Source organism: Hylobates moloch, unplaced genomic scaffold (genome assembly GCF_009828535.3).
Source record: "Hylobates moloch isolate HMO894 unplaced genomic scaffold, HMol_V3 SCAFFOLD_14, whole genome shotgun sequence".
NCBI classification, from domain to species: Eukaryota; Metazoa; Chordata; class Mammalia; order Primates; family Hylobatidae; genus Hylobates; species Hylobates moloch.
In genome coordinates, this window is record NW_026652289.1 from 16,458,090 (window position 1) to 16,481,261 (window position 23,172).

The window sequence follows — 23,172 nt, forward strand, 5'->3', positions numbered from 1 at the left end:
CATTTCGCACTGGACACTGCAAATTATGTGGCTGGTTCTGATTAATAATCTGATAATATATCCACTTTCTTTAAATGGAAGCCCTCCTTAAGGGCCCAAAACTGGGGATGATTCATTATAACCTGGTTTCACATGAAAATCTTCCCCAGAATTACAAGGCAACTGTGACAACAATGAACACTCCTTTCCAAAGCTCTTGTTATAAGAAGCTGTTTTTTTAATTCAAAGGGAGAATGAACTGATCTGCTTTAACTTTCAATTTGCTCTTGAGGTGTCTTGTTTTATGCAACTAATTTGAAAAATAAAAGCTTGTATATATGATGCTTTAATGTGCTTTTCATAGTTGTCAGCTTCATGTGATGTAAATTTTCATTTAAACATTCATTCTTGCTTCTGATTTATTCATTTTTCTATATTTTTTTCTCATTTCTTTTGCATGCAAGGCTTTTTGTTTCTTTTATGGACTGCAATGTAAGCAAACCCATCCAACCAACTCCACTTCTGGAACCACTTTATCTACGGATTTAGAATGTGGTAAATTAATTCGAGAGGAGAGAGGGATTCGGAAACAGTCCTCAGTTCATACTGTGTAATCAGTTTAAAAAAAAAAAAAAAAAAAGGTGTGCCCAGTAGAAAATGTTTTTGCTAATTCGTGGTGTTGATATTTGTATTTGCTAAACATAAATAGCCACAATTCTCTATTCCTTTAGGATAGCAAAACTCATGTATTCTAGACATTGAAATGAATACGCTGGAAAAGACTTGCAATGTATGTTGAAGCAGGGCATATTAGGGGTATACAGACTTCTAGAAATGTGTATTTACAGGAATCTTCTCTGTCCCACTCATCATCTTAGTTCTACCTTCATGCATTAAAAATAAGTAACTCTTCCTTCATGAAAAAAGAGATTCAGACTTTCAACAGGGCAAAGCATGGAAACAAGATGCTAATTCTATGGACTTCTTTTCATCTTTGTGAACTTTTTTCCCTCCTCTTTTCTTCTCCCTGTCTCATATATTGTGTAGATCTGCATATTTTCAAACTACCCAAAACCCTTACCTTTTCAATAGTACACACATAACTCCATAACAATGTTAATTTTTAATTGAAATTGATTCCACGATTTAAAATGTATTATTTACACAAAGACTCGAAAGTGTCTTAGCATTTAAAGATTTAAAAACCATGATCCATGGAAAGAAAACTAAACTTGAAACCTCTGGTGTCACAGAAGAACACTAGCTAGGTTGAACATCACTCATGGAAACAGAACACAGTCAAGAATAATCCCTGGGCAGAAATTCATTAACCTCAAACTCTCAAATAACATTTACTTGTAGAATTTAACACTCTTCTGTAGATTCTGAGTCTCTAAGGAATGGTGATATTTTTCAAGCTGTATAGTACTTCTTTGAAGATCCCAGCAAAGTCCTAAGCTATGTACTGATTCATTTCTATTTACCACTCACTTTGCATTGATGAACATCTTTTTACGCGATGTTATTTCACTTCCTTCCCACTTACCTTAGATAGAGGGGTTGTTCTTGGAACAATCTGTCCTGAACATCACCATTTTCACAGTTATTTCTTTGGATCCATCATTATTATTCATTCATTTAAAGTATTCTGGGGAAAAGGGCAAGAAGAAAAAAATAAAGGAAAGAATGTCCATACACATTAGTTACAGATCTCTGTAGATTCATTTTCCATCTGCATTCAAAGTGCTGCAAATAATTCCCACGCTAACTCAACCAGGTGACATAAAAAACCTATTGCACATTTAATTTGTTGTGACAGAGAATACCTGATGATTCCTCTGGACTTGTTTCCCCTCGCTAGTGAATAAGAGAGTTGAAGGTGTGTTTCGTCTTTTCTAAATATGGGATCAGTTGGTCTTTATTCTTTTCTTAATGGGATTATCATCTTTTGACACATCAAGAAATCCCCTAAAGCACATTCCTTGAAGTAGAGATATGCCATCTGTGCAGTCATACAGCATTTTACCTTCTCTTTGCTTAGCTTTAAATGGCTCCCAGTTTTGGAAACCACAGGCTTCTCCAATCAACTGTATATTTCGCCAGTAAAGCATATTCAGGAAAGTTGACTAGTTGACTCTTGTCCTAATTGTTTCTCAGCTTTGCTTCCTTCTTTAAAGAAATGTACTCAGAAGAAAATATCATAAATTACACTAACATTGTTTTATTATTATTAAACTAGAAGCAACATACTATTTGTCCCAGGTCAGAGTTCACATTTTCATAATCAATAGAATCAGATGTTGGGATGAATATGATATTATTCTTAGTTTCATATTTCATGGATTCAGTATGTAGAAACCACAAATTTCATAAGTTTACTCTCCCAAAGACAATTTAATAAACCAAAAATGCTACTAAAAGAGTTCAAGTGTGATTGATGAAGTATTGACAATCAAAATTAACAATAACTGACAAAACTTAACTTTCTGCAGAGACTATTACTTAAAAGTGTAATTCAGAGATTTGGATAAAGAAATGATCTCTTTCAAAAGTTAATATTTCTATACTGCTTTAGACTGTACACTACCTAATTCTGATATTTATGTATTATTTTATAGTTTTCAAAATGTTTTCACATACATTACGTTTGATCCTTTCAACAATTTAAATTCAGCTTTACTAACAGAGAAGTAGATATCAGTCATTGGCCTGTAGTTATAGATTTTAGAAGCAGAAGAAAATTTTCTAAAACAGCCAAACTTAGATTCAGGTTCTAGCAGAGCCACACGCTGAATGACTGTAGGCAAGTTACCAAATTTCTCAGTCTCAATTTCTTAATATGTAGCAGTGGGACAAAATTTCTGGAACACAAAGTTTTGTAGGGGTGTTTTTCAAAATGGGTTCAATTGGCAAATGTTTCTCAAATAAAATTTTCGTAGTTAAATAACCCATAGAGCGTCACTCTAAATGTTCCTTTACTACATGCTATCTCAGCGTGTGTCACAAGTTTTTGTGCATTGAGAATTTTCAACAAAGTAGAAAAGTATTCAGCACTTCTCAAGCCTATTAGATTGCAGATTTTTTCCCCCACAGCATCTTGACAGACCAGTGTTCCACAGATCATCCTCAAGGGAACACAGGTATGATCACGTGAGTCTCATCCCATAATAGTGTACAAAACATCTTGCATTGTGCTTGGCACATAGTAGCCACTCAGTAAATAATTATGTATTCTTTAGAGTAAATTTCTAAGCCTCAATTTTCTTACTTGTAAAATGAAGGTAATATTATGGACTTTATACATTTACTATGATAATTAAATAAAATCATGGCATTGAAAATGAAATAATTAATAAAAGTCCTGTTAATATATATCCATTAACAACTGTTGGTACCTCCTGGAGAAACTAAGTATTGTTCTCTGGTCATATGGGTAGTAACTAAAATTTATCAAGCATCATCTTAAAATGGAATCTCATTTAGAAAATTGGTTTTCTAATTTAGAGGCTCAAGCTCTATCTCTAAGAGCAGTTTTTCTTGTACAAGCATTATAAATCAATGGCAGAGGTCACTGCACTCGGAAGAAGGACCCAAATTGGTAATATGTGAAGATCTATAGTAGAAGCTCTGGACCTCGTCTCTAGAAATTCTAATTTAATTAGTCGGGGCATGACAATGGTAATTTTTTCAGATGCCCAGTTGATTTTAACGTGCTGGAAACGCTGAGAACCAATAAGCTAAAGCACAAACTTATGTATATAATTAGAACTCAATAAATCGTTGCTGTTGATTGCTTGATTGATTGCAGAGGTAGAGCCACTAATCCTACGCAATATGTACAACACATGTTTGGCATTCAATCTGACAGACCCCTTCCACTTAGAATTCAGGAAAGACCTGCACATCTTTGAGATGGAAATTTTATGATATTCAATTGATAATCTTCAATGATTAGTTGTAAAACTATACAGCTAGACCAACTCAGAATTATCAAGTAGACAGTTTACTGCTCTCTCTGTACCCTTCCTCCCTGGAGAAATCTCGAGTACTTACTTTCTTCACACTCTTCTCTTTTTTTTTTTTTTTTTTTTTTTTTTTTTTGAGGTGGAGTCTTTCTCTGTTGCCCAGGCTGGAGTGCAGTGGCATCATCTTGTCTCACTGCAACCTCTGCCTCCTGGTTCAAGCATTCTCCTGCCTCAGCCTCCTGAGTAGCTGGGATTATAGACGTGCACCATCACGCCTGGCTAATTTTTGTATTTTTAGTAGAGACAGGAGTTTCGCCATGTTGGCCAAGCTGGTCTCAAACTCCTGACCTCAGGTGATCCACCCACCTCGGCCCCCCAAAGTGCTGAGATTACAGCTATAAGCCTCTGCGGCCCAGCCCACACTCTTCTCTTTCTCCTTTTATACTGATTCTCAACCAGTTCTTGCCATCATGGCAATGGATGCTAAGACCACAGTGACCCTAACAGGAACCACTGCATTTCAAGCAAACTGTAGAACAAAAGACTTGAATATGAAAGGAGAAAAAAAAAAAACTTTCAAGCTTTATATTTACATTATTAGTTCTCATACATTGGTGTAAATCAGAACTACCTGGGGAAATTATCTAAACTACTGTTTACAGGCTCTACCTCCCGACATTTCTCCTCAGTAGGAAGAGTTCAGGAATCTGCATTTACAATGAAGCCTGAAAGTGAATGCCCAAAACTAGTTGTATACATTAGTTTTCATAAAACTTAGCTTGAACATAGCAGTTTTTTCCCAAATTAAGTCACATACATGATTCCTTCTTAAAAGGATCTCCAATACAAGGGTTGTTTTTTTTTTTAATAGCTTTTCTTACATTTTTTTCCCAACAATCCTAACTGTAGTTGCATTATTTAAAAGTAGATAGTAAACACGAGTTTTTATTAAAACTAGCTTGAATATAGTGGTTTTACTAGTTTTATTTCAGATTAACTGTTGAGCATGAGTTTTTGTTAAATAATAACAGATTGTGTGTGGATTATACTTTGAAAAATATTATTTAAGCTTAGGAGAGAGCAGGGAGACATTAAAAGATTGAACAAGTGGCCGGTAGTGGTGGCTCACACCTATAAGCCCAGGAGTTTAAGACTAGCCTGGGCAACATGGTGGGACCTCATCTCTATAAATCGATAAACAAACAAAGATTGAACAAATGCATCAACAGCAATGAAACATAGTGTTGTCTGATTTGTTTCCTAGTAAGTTTGCTTCTAACCTAATGAAATAAGGGGAAAAAATTAAGCTTTATATTTTACTTTGTTTTAGACTAAAATTATAAATTGATTTTAGAGAGTTTTTCAAGCAAAATTGGAGATACTTAAGGAATACATGGTGAGTAGGAATCTTGCCGCTGGGAAAATCAGCTGGATCATGTGATTATAAACCTAGCCAAGGAAAATTATTTCCAAATACCTCACTGCATTTGACTGGTATTGTATTATATTATGTTCTGTATGAGCCATCTGTGGCAATGCAGTACTGCAATGAATCCCAATTAGTTTCCAAGCACATGACCCTTATACCACAAGGTCTGTTTCCTAGTAAGCAATTTAAAGAGTCTGAACAGCCTTTAACAGCAAAAGGAAAGCAAAGCATTCTTACTTATTAGACTATTTTCTGAACATCTAACAGTGCCAAATGGTATTATTAATTAACTCTTGTAGATAATAAAAAAAAATTCTGCTTGATGCTGCAGTTTTAACTTGCCTTTAGGAACCATCTCATTATGCTTCTCACAGTTATGGAATTTTATATCCATATGCACAAGCATATTAAAATCATTTTTGCTTTCAAAATTCTCTCTACAGAGGCTGGTATTACAGAGAATGGGGTTCTACCTTAAATTTTCTAAGAATTTCTATTTGCAAAGATATGAACGTCCTTGCAATATAAAGTCAACATTACAAATGCAGTGTGTGAATTTGAAACCCTGCAGAATTTGAACTTTGTTGTTGTCAGCCCAAATACGGCTAATGGCCCAAAGTACACAACAATGTGTGTCCATGTTGCAACGCATACATCCAGATAGACACAAAAATGAGTAAATCTGGATGATGGAATAAAGTTATTGTATTTCCCCCTAGCAACTAAAATATTTTAATTTAACTTGACCAGAATTGTCTTTCTCCCCAGTTTTTAAACTGGAGGATTTAGCCTTAAAATATTCAAATATTCTGATTTTTCAACCTAAGACACGAAAGCAGTCCTGATCAGTTTACCAGCCACAAGAACCAAGAAATTACTATCATTGGATAACCCACTCAACCTTGGTATTTATCTTTCCTCGGTGTTCCTTGGCATATTATCAGATGCTTCCGAGAGTCTTCAGTTCTATTTCTCTGTAGTCTGATCAACTTATTTAGCAAGTGATTTGCAAAAGTCTCTTTAATTAGGTTATTTTTGTAATCGTGCAAAGAGGCTTTCCTTTGCCTGAAAACTCAAACATTCATTAATTATTAGAAAAGCCAGAAAGCAATTAACATCAATTTAGAAATAATGTTTCTAGTGTACAAGTTGATGTTGTCTTATCAACCAAACAAACTCTGAACGACGGGCATGGCCCAATAGACAGGTGACTTGGGAATCACATGCCAAGAACTCAGGTTTCCACACCGCTGCTAAAGGGCTGTGTGTCTTTGGGCAAGTCATTTTACTTCCCTCAACCTCAGTTTCTTCATCTGTGGAATGAGGAGGTTGCATGTGAAGTTCTCTGCCAACCACAATATTGTTTGACTCTTGTAGAAAATGGGAAGGAAATAAAAACAAAAAACATAGAAGCAGTGATAAAAAGAGATTTTTGTTTCTACATTTCTTTATATGGTTATGTGTCTCTCTTGGACACATGAAATTCTTATTGCCATCAGAATGACTGTGTCCTGCCAGTACTTCAAGGCAGAAAGGCCTCCCCTGGATATAGAGAAAATGGCCCTGCTAGCCATCACGACATCAAGAAGCAAGAAGGTTCCCATCCAATGAATCATAAGCAAATCATTACAGACAGAGTGAAGTTTGCAGAGGTAGAATTGTTCTTGACCTTAATGACCCTACAGACCAGGTAAAACAAAACAAAAAAGAGATACGTACCTAGGAAGCTATTTGAAGCTGTAGAAATGAATACACATTCACAATTCACAAAAGAGGATGATAAATGAGACTGGACCTCATAGGAAGACTCTATTCTGTAAGTGTAACTTAGTGTTTCTTCTAAAGACAGACAAGGAGAAATAAAGAAAGAGGACAGCGTGCATTTATTTTCTATTGTTTTTATCCCTACCCTTCTTCCTACCATCAAGTATGGGGGTTTTTATATGAACTGTTCTCAAACTAAAAATGAGTTAAACTTTTAGCTTTTGAGATGTTAAGTAGTCCCTGCAGATTTGTAGCACAGAGAAAAATCTTGAAAACCATGGTTTCTAATTGCAAGATCCAGATGTTTCATTGAATATGTAAGTTGTTATAATTCAAAAAAGTTTATCTATAATTGGCCAGAGCCAAAACCCAAAAGGCTAAGGTTGGAGAAATAGAGATGATGATATTTTACTACCTGATTTTCCTACCCCAGACCAGATTCTAACCACTAGGAAAGAGAGAATTGGAGGAAAGTCACAAAGGTTAGATACTACCTTAATCTCTGCGAGGAGGCTATTCCTAAACCAATTACCATCTCTGAGCCAAGTTCACACTTGGGAGGAGGCAGGAGAATAGAAACCACAGAAAAATTAAAAGGGAATCCTGGACAGAAAATGCCATTTTTTACTTCACAGGGTGAAAGGCCAGGAGGTGGTAAGACTTGTAGCGACATTTTGTATGCCACTGTCTCCTGAATGGCAGAATAACAGCATGTAGGCAGTGAAGCTATGGAATGTTTCATAGATAGTGACTTCCTCAATCTCAGAGAATGCAGGGAAAACAGCCAAAAATCCATGGCTCTTCTCACCCAAGGGGCATGTGTGAAAGGGCTGAGAGAACCAGTGGACTGGAAGACTTGAGGTTAGAGCAGGAAAGACACAGAGTGTATGGATGTGACACAGAGACCACAGTGGGACCATGGTCATCTCAGAGGGCACAGCAGAGACAGAAATCAGTGTTCATGACCTAGTAGGATGTCACATCCCCATGGAAGACAAAAGGACAGAGGGTGGCCTTGGACTAGCTGATCCTGGGCCCTCTAGACACTTCTCCTTATCCCAGCTGACCCTTGGAAAGAAGAAAAGAGAGAAGGGACGTGGAGAGAGGCTTGCATTAACTGAGACATTAACCAAAAGAAAGCATTTTAAACCAAAAGTGAATTACCTTGGGTTGATAAGATGCACTAGCAGATGGGGAACCTCTAAGCTAAGGTGAGTTCTATTTTTTTAAACAGTATCACATAATTTGTTTGCAAATCCAAGTTTTTAGCTTGAGAAAAATGCATTCCCACTGCCATAGGCATAAACTGGTACCCCGAAAACTATGCGTGTAGTGCATACGTGCACTGTGGAAAACGAACACCCTACACATCACGGTCAGTTTAGCTTAAAGGTAGGGCCATTCCCTGTAGAGAAAGGGCATGCAAAGAATTTCTTGAAAGTTTATTTTATGGCCCTAATTCAGCCTCTGAAATTCAAAAAAACAAAAACAAAAAACAAAAAAATCAAGCCTTTTCCATGAGGTGAGGGAAAGCCAATCCACGCAGAATCCTCTCAGGCCTTCAGTTCAGGAAGCCAGAGAGAAGCTAGAGGGCCAAGGCACAAAGCCACACTGGCCTCTGACAGTGACTCTGGAGAGGAGAAAGGCACTGTGTGGCTTGGATTGAAGCACAAACCCACATTTCTGCCACTTTTAAGCAAGGAGAGCTGCTTACTTACAGGTATACAAGGCCCACTGGAAGCTTATCCTCACTGCAGGAATATCTCTCTGTTCTCTGCTCATAGCACTGGACTGGGCCATGTTTCGTGCTCCCTTTTATACCATCAGCTATTCATGTGTCCTTTCTAGGGCAGGAAAATGTTTTAGCTGCTCTGGAGCACCCTTGGGAGGCCATGGGAGTCTCAGAGGACAGTTTCAGGCTGGCCTGATGGCATACCCCGCTGACACTTCTCTGCTCCATTAACTGCCTCCTCTAAATGCCTGTGACAGAGACTGGGCTATGGTTTCCCTGTGTTCTCAAGTCCCCACACCTATCAGGCTGCTTTTCTTATCCCACTGCATGGGAGTTTGCCCCCAGAGAAGGCAGAGGAGGTGCCCCTCCTCAGATCTCCCTCGGCATCTAGGCTCTGGTCAAGATTCTCATATCACCTGGTTGAACTTTTCTCCTTGACAGCAGCTACGAGATAACCCTTTCTTTATACTCCATTCTCAGTCCTATAGGCTGAGTCCTGAAGGCTCTAAGCTTGATATTTAATGTCAAACTTTTACAATTCAAAGTACCTGCCTTTTCCTTGTTTCAAACACCTGACTGTTGTAATTAATAGCTTCAAAGACTTCAGCGTCTTCTACAGATCCACAAAAGTCCATGGAAAAGCTCAAAGCTCCAAATTTGAGTCTTTTTTCTTTCTATGTCATCCCTACCCTGAAGATAATGCATATAAAAGTGCTTGCTGTAACTTGAAAAGTGAGAAAAAGGACTGGGATTCAGAAGAACTGGAAAAAAGCACACAGATTAATATCAAAATATTACATGGCCTCAATGTTAACTCCACTTTTCAAAGTTTTCCATGACATTATCCCTAGTGTTAGAGGAGGATGAACTTACACGTCCACTACTTGTCAGGAATTTGCACTGGATAGCCCTGGGTGGCCAAAATGTGCAAAATTTTTAAGGATCATTTTTTAAAAATAAAAATCCATATGGATTGTGCATGCCATTTAACAATATACTGTTTTTCTATTGAGAGAATAAGGTTTCTAAATGAAATCTTTAAATAAAGATGAACAACAGGACGAAGACACTTGTGTATCTGATGTCATGGAGTAACCCTGTGTCCCTCATAGGTATATTTTTATGGTTTGGAGAGCTCATTTAGGAGAACAAGGAATTCTAGGGCATGCATCCATGCAGAGAAACTTAAATCTAGGATCCAAGATGGTAAGGATGTTGGCATCAGGTCCCAGGTGTGGGAACAAAAAATAGAGAAGAGACAACATGGAGGTAATGAAAACATGACATTAACAAACACAGGAAAAAGGAGTGAATGAAGTCTATATGCTGTAGCCAAAGGAAGGGAAGACAGGGGCTTTCGAGAGTCATTTCCCACGGGGAGCCAGTTTAAAGCTTTAAAGGTGCAAGAAAATGGCCCAGGCAAGACGTGGCTGCTGGGTCACAGATGGAGATTAGGATGGGCGACCACACTTGGAAGTTTTATTTCAGTGGCTAGATTTCCTTCACCCCAACATTCTTTACACGGACCCAGGAGATGAGAATCAGCTTTCTCATTAGCTCTCAGGCACAAATCAACATAACCACTATTCCAAAAGCTAATACGGTGATCAACATTCAACCTCTTGGATTCACTTTTTTTTTTAAATTCCAAGGATGGGTGCATAAAAGATGGCCCATGGGTTAAGAATCAGCTCAGAAAATGGATCAAACCACAAGAAATGCTGCCCAAATCCTCAGTTCTGGAATGCAAAAACTTCCCACAAGGATGGTACACATAAAACTACTCCAAAAATCTCCTTCCACCTGCCTTCATATAATTAGTGAGAGACGATTAAAGCCTGACCTCTGCTCTTAGATCATTAATTCTCTTGGAAGGGAGTGAAATCTGTGGACAGATAAGTGACCAGACTGTACAAGTCTCTATGTTGCAAATCCCTAACTATGATTCTTCTGTTCCTATTCCTTAAAAATTTTCCTGACTGTATCCTCAAACCATCCTAGGTTTGCTCCTACACTAGGGCTTAGAGTTAAAAAATGTTAAGGAAGTGAAGTTTTTGTCCTTCTTTAAAAAATATAATCATTGGGACACTAGCTTCACAGAACTACAGCAGGAATTTGACCAAGACAAAAAAAAAATAGTAATAATAATCCCATTATTTTTCAGGAAACTATTTCTTTAATATTCTACATTTTACTGAAATTGTCTTTATAAAAATACTCCAAATCATAGCTTGCTTTCAACTTATAGTAGGTCTATACATAAAATGCAAGGTTTTACATCTATACAATGACAATAATATCCTTTTTCTTCCTTTTTCCTACATCCTTTTTCTTCCATGTGTAATGTGAAAATTTATCAGACTGTCACAGAGCACTTCAAGTGCCTTTGAATAAGGAGCCTATTAAAGGGAGAGACCTATACAAAATGTAAGATTTGTATTGTATTATTGGCTAGGCCAGAGCTTCTGAAAAATAATTCCTCAGAAAAATCCTTAAGGTTATAAACATCCAAAGCAGTTCTCTGAAATGTTTACCTATACCTACCAATGAATGAAAGACGTGAACGCATAAGTGCTAAATCTACAATGAGAAATCAATCTGACATTCACAATCTGATGTCAATTTGCAACCAGTATGAAAGCCAATTCCAAACAGTCTAGTTTTTTGAATACTGCAAACTCAAATCCAATTCTTGCCCAGAGCTTTATCTATAACTTAAAAAAAATTGTTATTTTCCCCTGAATCATTTTTTGTGAGGCAGAGTATTTTAGATACAAAACAAATAGAATTTTATTAGTCCCTCCCACCCCATCCAGGGCAACATCACAAGCATCAAGAAATCTAACATTTGAGGTTAATTCAAAGCCATGAAGTCAGCAATTAAAAAAGAAACAAACCAAAGGGGAAGGTAAAAGAAAGCAAAGACGACAGAATATGGAAGAACAGGGGCTCCTTAGGGACACACCACAAGCACCAAGGAATCAGAAAAGAGCAATAACTTTCTGCAAAACTGAAATAAACAAGCAAATCTCTCTCCTTCTAAAACCAAGAGTTTTAGTTGAAGTTTCTGTTTCAATCTCTACTAGACTAACTTGTGTTTCTCCATTTCCTTTCCTCTAAAGGAAAGGACACACACACACACACACACACACACACACACACACACATGTCAGAAACAGCATAAATGGCAAGAACATACTTTATTACTATAAATTCATTTGTAAATGAATTTTTCTATCAGACATTATTATAAAGTTTCATTGTATTAATAGATGGTTCATAAGCACAGAGATGGAATTTTTAAATTGCCAGGGACTGCAGTGAGCTTTCATTCCCTTCTGATGTTGGAGTGCCTATGTATAGAGCACAATGCAAGTTGTCATAATGCCTATAACTACATAGACACAGAAACATGCACTGGGCAAAAGAAGTGGTAATAGGCATTGAAAATTTATGTTTTAAACACGTATGGGAACTATTTTAACTAAAACACTAGTATAAGCAACTCAAAGGAATTGCTGCACAGGTGTGCATCAGATGGCTCAAATTAAAGAACCATCAACCTTTTCATTGTATCTCTCCCACGGGGGAAAAAAAAAAAAAAGACAGCACAATGAATGGCATAGAGCTAAAATATATACTATGGTATATAAAACTTCATGTTAAAGAAAGAGCATACTTAAAATATGCCACCCATTGGACTGTTTTGCATATAACAGTACATTGAATTATCATAATAGCTCTGTGAAAATGATTCTACTATTGTCCCACTTTATACATAAGGAAACTGAGTCCAAGAGAAAATAAATACCTTGCCCAGTGTAACCCAGTTACTGGAAGTATAGCTGAAATTAAAACTCGTCATTCTGATACCAGGCACCAATTCTAAACTGTAATTAAAAGTCACTTGTAGGCTGGGCATGGTGGCTTACGCCTGTAATCCCAGCACTTTGTGAGGCCAAGGGGGGTGTATCACGAGGTCAGGAGATCAAGACCATCCTGGCCAACGTGGTGAAACCCCATCTCTACTAAAAATACAAAAATTAGCTGCACGTGGTGGTGCACACCTGTAGTCCCAGCTACTCGGGAGGCTGAGGCAGGAGAATCGCTTGAACACAGGAGGCAGAAGTTGCAGTGAGCCAAGTTGGCACCACTGCACTCCAGCCTGGTGACAGAGTGAGACTCTGTCAAAAAAAAAAAAAAAAGTCAAGTGCAAGTGTAGATTTATTAGAAATTTGAACTCCATCACATTTTTAATCCAGGTCCCAGATCCAGGCTACTGGAGGAATTTCCAGTCTGCAAAGTACCAGAAAATACTACCTGAGTATCCCGCCTCCTTTTGCAATACGTCTTGAGTAAGGCAGCTAGCTGAATGCCATTATGTTTGATACTTTCTCATGAAAGCAGGATTTAGGAATTTAAACCAACATGCTTTAAAATAATGTTTCTATGGCTCTGTGAATATGAAAAACCCAAGCCTACAAACAGAAGTTTTAGAAAGCTACTGTCATTTTGGTCCCAGTTCAGAAGCTCAATCTTTATATGTATCTTTAATTCTGAGATCATAAAAGGCAAATTAATTAATGAATATGAGCCCCTCCCAAGCTACTCTGGACTGAAAAATGACCTTCACAATTTCATTTCCTGTGGATCCAAGAATGTGTGGTTTACTCCAGCTCATGGCTGGGAGAGGCCTTAAAGGTCACCTTTCCTTGTGACTACAGCAAAAACTTGGAGGCAGAAAGGTCAGCCCCAATATCTTGCCATTTTCTTTTCAACAGTTGGAGACAAAGTGAGAATCAAAAAGAAATCATTGTTTGCCACCAAAGACCGAGAAAGCAGACCACTGATAAAACTATATTTATATTTGCTCTCACACAAGCAGCAAGAAATAAATACTTGGAGTTAGTCAAGAGTAAAGATGTTTGTTGTACTTTAAGGCAGTCTAAAATCTGGGGGAGGATTTCCTTTTTTAAAAACATAAACTTAGTTGAAACAGATTGTCAAGGTAATATCCATGACTACTCTTCTACCCAAAATAGGGAAAAGAGGTTTCAATGAGACCTTCCTCTGTGTGTGTCAAGTCACACTCGGAGATTCATTTTGGCGATTTCAATATAAAATGAAATGGAATGCCTAAAATCAAATGCTTGAGAGTTCAAGTAAAGCAGAAAGATTGGAATTTCTTAACAGAATAGTTTTTGGGAAAATTCACAAAAAGCTATCTATAGTGATAAAAAATATTTTTAAAAGGTAATGTGTAGATGATTTCTCATGAAAGCACTTGGTTTGGGCAGTCCAGATACATTGAGTTCAAATGCAAGCTCTTTTTCTTGGGTAAGTTACTTAATATCTCCAATAGTAAATTTCTCCATCTATATAAAGGTTATAATATGTAATAAAGTTTGCAAATTTCTTGACACTCTTTTCTTTCCTCCTTCCGTTCCTTCCATTTTAATGCCAAAAATATTTCTTCCATTGAAATAAATTTCTGAGCAAAGTTTGCAAAACTCTGATACAATACCATATATCACAATTACACTATAAAAGGATTAATTTGCTCTTAGTGGCAACTCATAAGCTTTATATGGTGTAATGTCAATAAATTATTATATTTCATTCATGATATGCAGACATGAAGTTTTGACTTATAATTTTTTGACTTTGCAGTGGTGCGGAAGTGATACACAGACTGGATAAACCACACTTTGAGTGCCCACACAACCATTCTGTGTTTTACCTTCGGCATAGTATTCAATAAACAAATTATATGACAGAGTCAACACTGTATTATAAAATGGGCTGGATAGATGATTTTGCCCAACTGTAGGCTAGTGTAAGTGTTCCATGAGTGTGTAAGGTAAGCTAGGCTAAACTGTAGGTTAGGTGTATTAAATGCAATTTCTCCTTAATATTTTCAGCATACAATGTGTGTATTGGGACACAACCCCATCGTAAGTGAGAAGCATCTGCACTTGCTATAACATTTTTTAAGTATAGTTCATAAAAACTTTCTGATGTTTTTCTTTGTGTGGCAATGACATCCCTCCCAATTCACTGAAGCCACAACTTACCATTTGAAAGAAAATTAGCACACATGACATGAGTTTTTATGTTTTTGTATTATAAGAAAATGGGAGTGAAATTCAAATCCTATAAACATTTATGCTTAAAAGAGACAAAAAGTTTTATTCAAAAAACCAGTTTTTTAAGAGACATACATCTGATAGGCCAATAGTTTACGCCTAGAACCTAAATTCTAGGCCTGGTTTTGAAATCAACTAGAAAAAAAATTAAAAATAGAAAAATTTAAAACTACTACTTCTCTAAACTACATCACGTTATTTTTGGAACAAAAAGAACATTTTCAAATACACATGTTGCACGCTGATACACAAGAAACACACTAAATGTTTAGTACTTTGCAAACATAGGACACAAATTTCTTCCTGTAAGGCAGTTACAACCTAGACACATCACCTGGTGGCACACTGTCATTTGACTTTCAACCATATCCATTTTGTGTGCTAAGGTTAAAAAAGTATGCTTGCCAAAGGCTTTGGTTTTTAGAGGATTTTTTTTATTGTGGTAAAAACACCTGAGATCTAACCGCTTAAAAATGTCTAAGCGTTCAAGACGATATTAACTACAGGCACAATGTGGTACAGAAGATCTCCGGAACTTATTTATCTTGCATAATTGAAACTTTATATCCCCGTGAGCAGCAACTGCCCCCATTTCCCTTCCTCCCAGCCTTTGGCAACTACCATTCTACTCTCTGTTTTCATGACTTTGACTATTTTAGATGCTTCATATAAGTGGAATCATGCTGCCTTTGTCCTCCTGTGCTGGCTTACATCACTAGAGGATGTTTTAAGAGTGACCTCATCAAAAAGAAAACTACTTTTTAGAAATTTCTCTAACCAGGACATTATAGAAATTTCTCTGAGCAGCAATTTTTCACTCAAAGGTCTTATCTTGGCTAGAAAAATGACAGCAAATTATGCTTTGTTGGTCCATTTATGTACTATGCATGTGAACAGATATAGCATAATTGCAATGGAGATTATATATATTGTCTGTATATGTAGAACATTTTTCAATCATAATTCCATTTTCCATTTTCTTTTGTATTATGCCATCGTTTTTGCTGTGCAGTTCAGTACCACGTTATTTTTCATTTCAACCACAGCTGCATCATTGCTGCTGCCAGAATCTCTGTTTTTTGGAGAAAATGTACAATTTAAAATTGTTTTTTTTCTTTTTTTTTTATCAGAAAGGAAAGTCATCAAGAATTAGATTTTATTTTAGGAACAAAGTAAGGTTTCATGGGAGAAAAAAACAAAGCCTTGGTGTAGAGAAGGTTTGTTCATTTTCTATAGCATTACTGAAGTGTCCGTATGCCTTGATAATCCTATCAATGTTTGGATCATCTCAGTGGGGGAAATGACTTAATTTAACTCTATTTTGGTGTCTCAGCAAAGGTAAGTTATCTATTTTGAGAGCCCTGAGTTTGCTTTAACTGGGTAGTTTTATACTACTGCATTTGTGAATGAAATCCCAAAGTTTGCCCAGCTAACTTGGCATCTCAGTTTCCCCGAGTAGAAAAGGTGGGTGGCCAGTGGGTGGAGGAGGAGGTGATGGGAACTGGCCAATTGTGACAGAGCTGCCTTCAGGCCAATATCTTGTGTTCATAAACACCTAGGCAAGAGGCAGGTCAACGGCACATGAGATAGGCTTAATTAAGCTGATGGTCTGTATCTCATGTTCCCTAGTGTCTCTCTTTCAACGCCATCATGGAAGAACTAGGAATCTCACTGAAGAATCAGAAAAAAATAAAGAAAAAGTCAAGAACTAAGGGGAAATCTTCCTTCACAAGTATCCTTACTTGTCATCAGAGACGAACTCAGAGAAAAGAGACTGTGGCGTGATCCAAGGAAACACCTGTAGGAAGAAAAAGGATGCATTCCCTACAGATTTTTGGAGAAAGGATTTCTGATGAGTGTGTGATGTGTTTCCATATATCTATATCCATAATTCTGATTATGAATACAGATATAAGAAATACAAAAGTTTTGAAAGCTCACACAGATATGACTTGGGAAGTGACACCAGTTCTTTTAAAATAAATTTGTATGCTCACTTATTTTGCATTTTTTCTTTTGCCCCAATAAATTGTTGTGTGTGCTTTCTAAATAATAATAATAAAACAATAGGGTTTTTTTCCAGAACAAGTTGAGCTTGGTTTGTTCCCCATTACTTGCTCCCATTGGCAAAGATGTTTTTGCTGTGTGTCGTCAGTTGTGCAGTTCGCTATTTTGAAAACTCTTCTTATTGGTTTAGACAAACATAAGTCATTTTGGGCTGAGTTTTAAAAATTACTTTTAGTTTATACCAAGTTACCTAGTTACTATGTGAACCAATTTATCTTTGTGTTCTAAAGTCTAATTTTATAAATAGTTTAAATGATACTCAGAACATTAGTGAAGTGTGCTGGAAAAGGATACCAGAAAGCAAAAATACATTCAAAAAGTAAAAGTGTTCGCCACATTCTAGGCACCATTCTAGGTTCTGGGGGTCCCATACTGAAGAAAACAGATATGGTCCCTGTATTAGTTCATTTTTATGCTGCTGATAGACATACCTGAGACTGGGTAATTTATAAAGAAAAAGAGGTTTAATGGACTCACTGTTCCACATGGCTGGGGAGGCTTCACAATCATGGCAGAAGGTGAAAGGCACATCTTACATGGTGGCAGGCAAGAGAGAATGAGAGCCAAGCAAAACAGGAAACCCCTTATAAAACCATCAGATCTCATGAGAATTGTTCACTACCACAAGAACGGTATGGAGGAAACCGCCCCCATGATTCAATTATCTCCCACCAAGTTCCTCCTACAACACGCGGGAATTATGGGAGCTAAAATTCAAGATGAGATTTAGGTGGGGACACAGCCAAACCGTATCGGTCTCTGTTCTCACATAATTAATTATAAAACAAAGATGAAAAACAGTATATTACTCAAAGCAGGATTAGAACTTCCTCAGAGGAAGTCCAAAGCTGAAGGAGCCCTCAGAAGTATTTAACCTGGGGCTGGGTCAAGAAGGGCTTCCTGGAGAAGGGAATAGCTAACTTAAGATTTGCAGGATGACTCAGATATTATCACGTGAAGGGAGCCAGGCTGAGGACGCAGCATATTAGAAGGCATGGAAATAAGACAGAATAGGGCTATTATGTTAGAGGAAAAATGAGTATGGTGCAGCTAAAATATAAAATGCAAGTAAGTCCAATAGGCCTGATAGGTAGCAGTCACTCTGGCTGAGGGTAGAGGAAGAATCGAAGGAAAGAAGACCAGAAGGGAGACTAGAGGGAGGTCACCCAAAATATTCTTTCAGTAACTGCACCAGACCAGAAGCAGAGAGACCACCAGATGAAGGAGGTAATTTTGAAGCACAATCTGAACAGCCATGGATTCAGAAAGTGGTCTCAAAGGAAAATTCCAGGATTCAGGGAGGTGGGAGGAGAGCTTAACTGGAAAATTGAGGTGGCATTCATTGTGTTGGGAAATAATGGAAAGAAATAGGTATTAGTCAGTGTTTCATACAACTGGTTGGTTTCTTCATGATTATTCTACAACTCTAGGAAACTTTTAATCTAGTCCTTCAAAGTACAAAAATATTTTCAGACATGAAACGGAAAAATAATGACCTTAAAAATGGCAATAACAATAACAGATATTGGACAAAGGTTTTGCTGGATTGTAATCAATATTCAGATTTCATATCAATCAGAATTTTTATTGACAATAGAAGAAAATGGTTCATTAAAATGCATTAGGAGGCTTAAACATTTATAAATTGGAGTAGGATGAATCTGACCAGCTAAAGATGGTCTAGAATGATAACATATTAGAAGGAGGAAATACAAAGTTTATTCACTTCACTAGAAATTATATCCAAGACATTCTATTTTACATTTTCTAATATTTTTCTCCCATTTTTAAATTTTTCTCTTATTTTGGAAAATATTACTCTATCTTTTCACATACTATTACAGAAATTTGTGAGAAAAGAAGTACATCAACCTCTAATATCTAAAATATATAGTGTATCAATCTGGTTTATGGATATTTTAAGATCTACCAGCCTCTTTCCTCTTCACTTACACATAACTAAATTTTCATTCAATACATATAACACTTGCTATAAACAACTTCATTAAAAAATATATTGAAAAACTGTAGAACAGGATTTTTTTAATGTCAACTATTAAATGTAGTACATAATCACCTTCCTTTCTCCCTGATATTTTCATTCTGAAAGTACATTTGGCACATATAAATTGCCTACGTTTCTGTGTGCATCTTTGCGTTTTAGGGTGAAGAACAGAGTAAGCTAATGAGTTCAGAGGAGAGAAGAAAGTGTAGAGTATCTGGAACCTGGTCCAGAAAAATTCCTGGTAACAACCATTAATCTTGGAGATTTTCATCCCTTTCACTAAAGAACAGTGACTCATACAGAGTTATGTAGAAATCAGTGGCGAAGTTAATTAAAAACTAGATCTAACATTTCTTCCTTCAGCAATTTCTTAGTGCTAAAAGAAAAAGATTGCCCAGGTGAGATATTCAGGGAAACAAGTGGAGGTCAGCTGTTTTGAAAGATGATGTTCACAGTTAAGATTTATTCTCCTTTCAGATTTCGAATCTGGGCTTCATCTTTATTGTAGGAGAAAAGGGCAAGACCCCACAGAGTTGGAGATACAGTGCAGGGCTCAAAGTTTTTTATTCTTAGCCTAAAAGAAGCTGCAGGAAGACAGAAATAAGGAGAAAGTAGCTTAAAGAAAACTAGATGAAGATAAAATAGAACTAACTAGCTTTTTTCCCCCCTCTATCTCAGCAGCTATGGCTTTAATTTAACCCTTTGCCTTCATCAAAAGGACTACATGGGTTCTTAGTCAAGAATCTCCTGAAATTGTTGTTTCAAAGAAGGACTAATGTAAAGGGTAACAGCATCAGCTCAGGGAAATGTAGCTCTGGGAGCTATCCTTGTAGTGGGATTTTTTAAAGAAACATAAAATCTATCTTTTCTAAAATGTATGGTCCACCAGATGTTCCCCAACATCAGAGAGGCCATGGTTGAGTAAAAATTGGAGCATTGACTGGAGGAAGCCCAAGTGACAATCTGCTTAGTTGATGCCTCCAGCCTGGAAGAATGAGAAGAGAACAAGCATTAACTGGTGAAGGATGTCCAAAGGAAAAAGTGACAAATGTATGCAGGGCTAGAGCAAGCAAGGTAATGGAATGTCCGGAGGAAGCACCTATGGGTGTGTGGAAGAAGTAATGAAAGGAGAGGCTGGGACCTCAAAGGTACACTAAGTTCTCAGTTTTGTTCAGGTCTAGTTCTGTATAGGAAGGGGAACTTTTTCTGGTTAGACTGTATTTTTAAAATAATGGCAGTGTGGAAGAAAGAAAGAGACGGAAATAGGAACAGTAAATCCACCAGAGTGGAGACAGACCTCCTGTGTTTACAAGTAATAACCCAAAGTCCCATAAGCCTTGGGAGTGAAATGACCAGCATTAAACCATCCTGACATGTGAACATCTAGAAATCCAGAAACAAGCAGGCTGGCTTTGCAGGCGAGTGCACTCTTAGTCATGTCACAGGTGCAATGGAGAGACTTGTGTTTAAGCTTTACCCACAAAATATCCAATTAGAGAAGCTTCTTCCATTTTAGAGAGACTGCTTGGTAAATGGAGACTTCAAAATGAATTTGTGTGCAGGTGTTGTCTGATGTGTTTGTTTGTTTACAATTGTATCCTTCTTCCTTGTTTTCCCTCCCCATTTCCCATCCATTTTTCTTTATTGGGAGAGTAACCGGACATTCTAGTTTGCCCAGAATATTAAGCATTAAGCCTGAAATCAAGAAGGTCTATAGGTTAAACACTATTTTCTCTCACAAAAGTCTCCTGATTTGGACAATAAATCATAAGACATTTTACTCATTGGTCCCTAGCTTTCTCTTCTTGGCAGCCACAGAGTTCTACCAATAAAGTTGAAACCTTCACTGATGAAAAAATAGGGGTCTAATCCAAAGGAGCCAACAGAAGGCAAGGGACCTCCACCCTGCATCACAGTAATCCAGGATGACCCTGAGGAGTCAGACCAACCTTGACATTTCATCTGGACTTTATGAGAAATATATACATATATAAAAATGTATATGTATCTTCTCCATACAAAAAGAGAAAATACATTGCCTTAGTCTCATTTGGTATACACTCTCAGTAAATTATCAAGGTCACAACGTCAGGTAACATTAACAACTGTAATTTCAGCTATCATTTAACAAGGATGTACTAAATCCAAGTGCTTTGCATGTCCTTCACATTTGCTCATGTAATGCTCATAGAAACCCTAAGGTAAATACTATATTTTTAAAAACTGAGGTTCTGAGAGGTTAGATAGCTTGTCCAAGATCACTTTACTATAAAGTGGCAAATGGTACAACACTACACCCTGCCCCACCACAGCATCAAAACCAGACCCCACTCCCTACTAACCCTTAGAGACCAAGTACCATTGACCAAACCTATGGAGACCCTGGGCATACATGATCTCAAGTGTCCTCTCAGCCTCAATGTACGAGGCTGCCACTCTGCATTATCATCTGCATTACACAAAAAGAAACTGCAAGAAAAGGCATTAGTAGCTAACCCAAGGACAGACTGCCTGTTGGTTAAAGAACAAGATTCTGACTTCAATCTGTGAGAGTCCAGAGCACAGGTTCTTAACTAAGGCATGTTACAGTATTTTTTTTGTTTTAATGCAAATTTTGACTCAATTTTAAAAGAACTATCCATGGGGTAGTTAGTTGCCTACCACCATCACTTAGTAAAATAGATGGAGAAATAGCTATCAGTGTTTCCTGGATACAATATTTAAGCATACCAGTGCATTGCCAAGGCGCTTAAGTAGGAAAATGTCATTTCTCACCTTAATATTTAATAAAATAAAGTGTCCACCACTTAGTCTTCAGAATAGTTGTGCTACTGATTTATTACTTGTCATTCCTAAAGCAAGCCATTCAAGTCATACTTAAAGCATATGGATGTCATGATGTGATAATTCCAGTGAGTGTCTCAAACTTCACTGTTTCCAATGGTCTCATAGGAGACTATTATATTGTAAACTTCCAGCTGATTATAAACTTCTAAAAGGGTTAATCCGAATATTTATTTTATATCCCAATCACTCTATATAAATTGTTCCTCCTCTTGCATACAGTATGTAATAAATGCAGACTTACTGAATAAAGAATGGACAACCTCTTAAGCAAATGCCACACAGACACCTGCCACAGATTTTGAATAAAATATAGTCCCTGCCTTTGATAATATTAGAATTGAATAGGTAACATTTCAAATCTGAAGCTTTGTTGAGACACTTGATTTTTATAGACCATGATTGTGGATGTCATTGAGTTTTCCTCAGATTTGCATCTCCATCTGCCCGCCGGAAATACATACTAGTAAATTCTCCAGTCAGAGACCGGGAAAGTCTAGCAATTTCTGGAAAAGAAAGCACACACACACACACACACACACACACACGCAACATAAAGATTTTCAGGTAACCAACATTAGAGAGAATTTTGAATGCATTCATAATGCCTTCAGTACTTGTGGATTTCTCATTAAGCTACTTTCAGAACATCTCTGAAAAGGCAGCTGTTTGTTTTGTCTTCATGATGAATTCTGTATCTAGAGCAGCAAATGAAAATGAGATCATTTTTAATAAAACCATGCCAAGATTTAAAAGTAATTTGGTGGCATTAAGCATAATAAACCAAATTACAGTGATAAAAGAAACATTTTCATTAAAGTTCTAAAAAAATGACACTCAAAACTCCAATGTAGGGATAGAACTGAGTCTACATTGTCTCAAGGGAACCAAAATAACAAATGACAGCTAGAATGTTCAGCTAATCATAACAAATATATAATTAGTTTTGACCTTTTCATAACATTGCAACAAATATAGTGATTCATAAGCATGCATGTTGCAAATGAAATTAATTGCAAGGGTATTTTTCACTGAAATGTTTAATGATCTCATCATACAGATTTCCTGGATGATCTCCTTCTAACTTCCTTCTGAAAATTAGAGGCCATGCAACAGGTTAATTTTATTGAACCAGAACAATCCATTATCTCCATGTGTACCTGGCTCATGTTTTCCCATTTTTGTGGAAGCTTCATCTTTCCTCCTCTCCCTTCCCACCTCCATCTCTCCAGATCCAAACT

At 37.0% G+C, this 23,172-nt stretch overlaps 1 protein-coding gene across 6 annotated transcripts in view; it reads left to right on the forward strand.

Annotated features, from left to right (window-relative positions):
• Window positions 1-17,100, forward strand: part of GRIK1 (glutamate ionotropic receptor kainate type subunit 1) — a 415,082-nt gene extending 397,982 nt beyond the window's left edge. For 2 of the 6 annotated variants that reach the window (XM_032176197.2, XM_032176198.2), the window contains 2 exons: window positions 16,146-16,232; window positions 16,645-17,100. In XM_032176197.2, the coding sequence (XP_032032088.1) occupies window positions 16,146-16,232; window positions 16,645-16,800 (243 nt within the window). In that variant the 3' untranslated portion in view covers window positions 16,801-17,100. Of the gene's footprint in view, window positions 1-443; window positions 1,843-16,145; window positions 16,233-16,644 lie in introns of those variants that run through there. The other 4 variants (XM_032176199.2, XM_032176200.2, XM_032176201.2 and 1 more) reach the window with 2 other exon arrangements.
• Window positions 17,101-23,172: the final 6,072 nt, after the last annotated feature.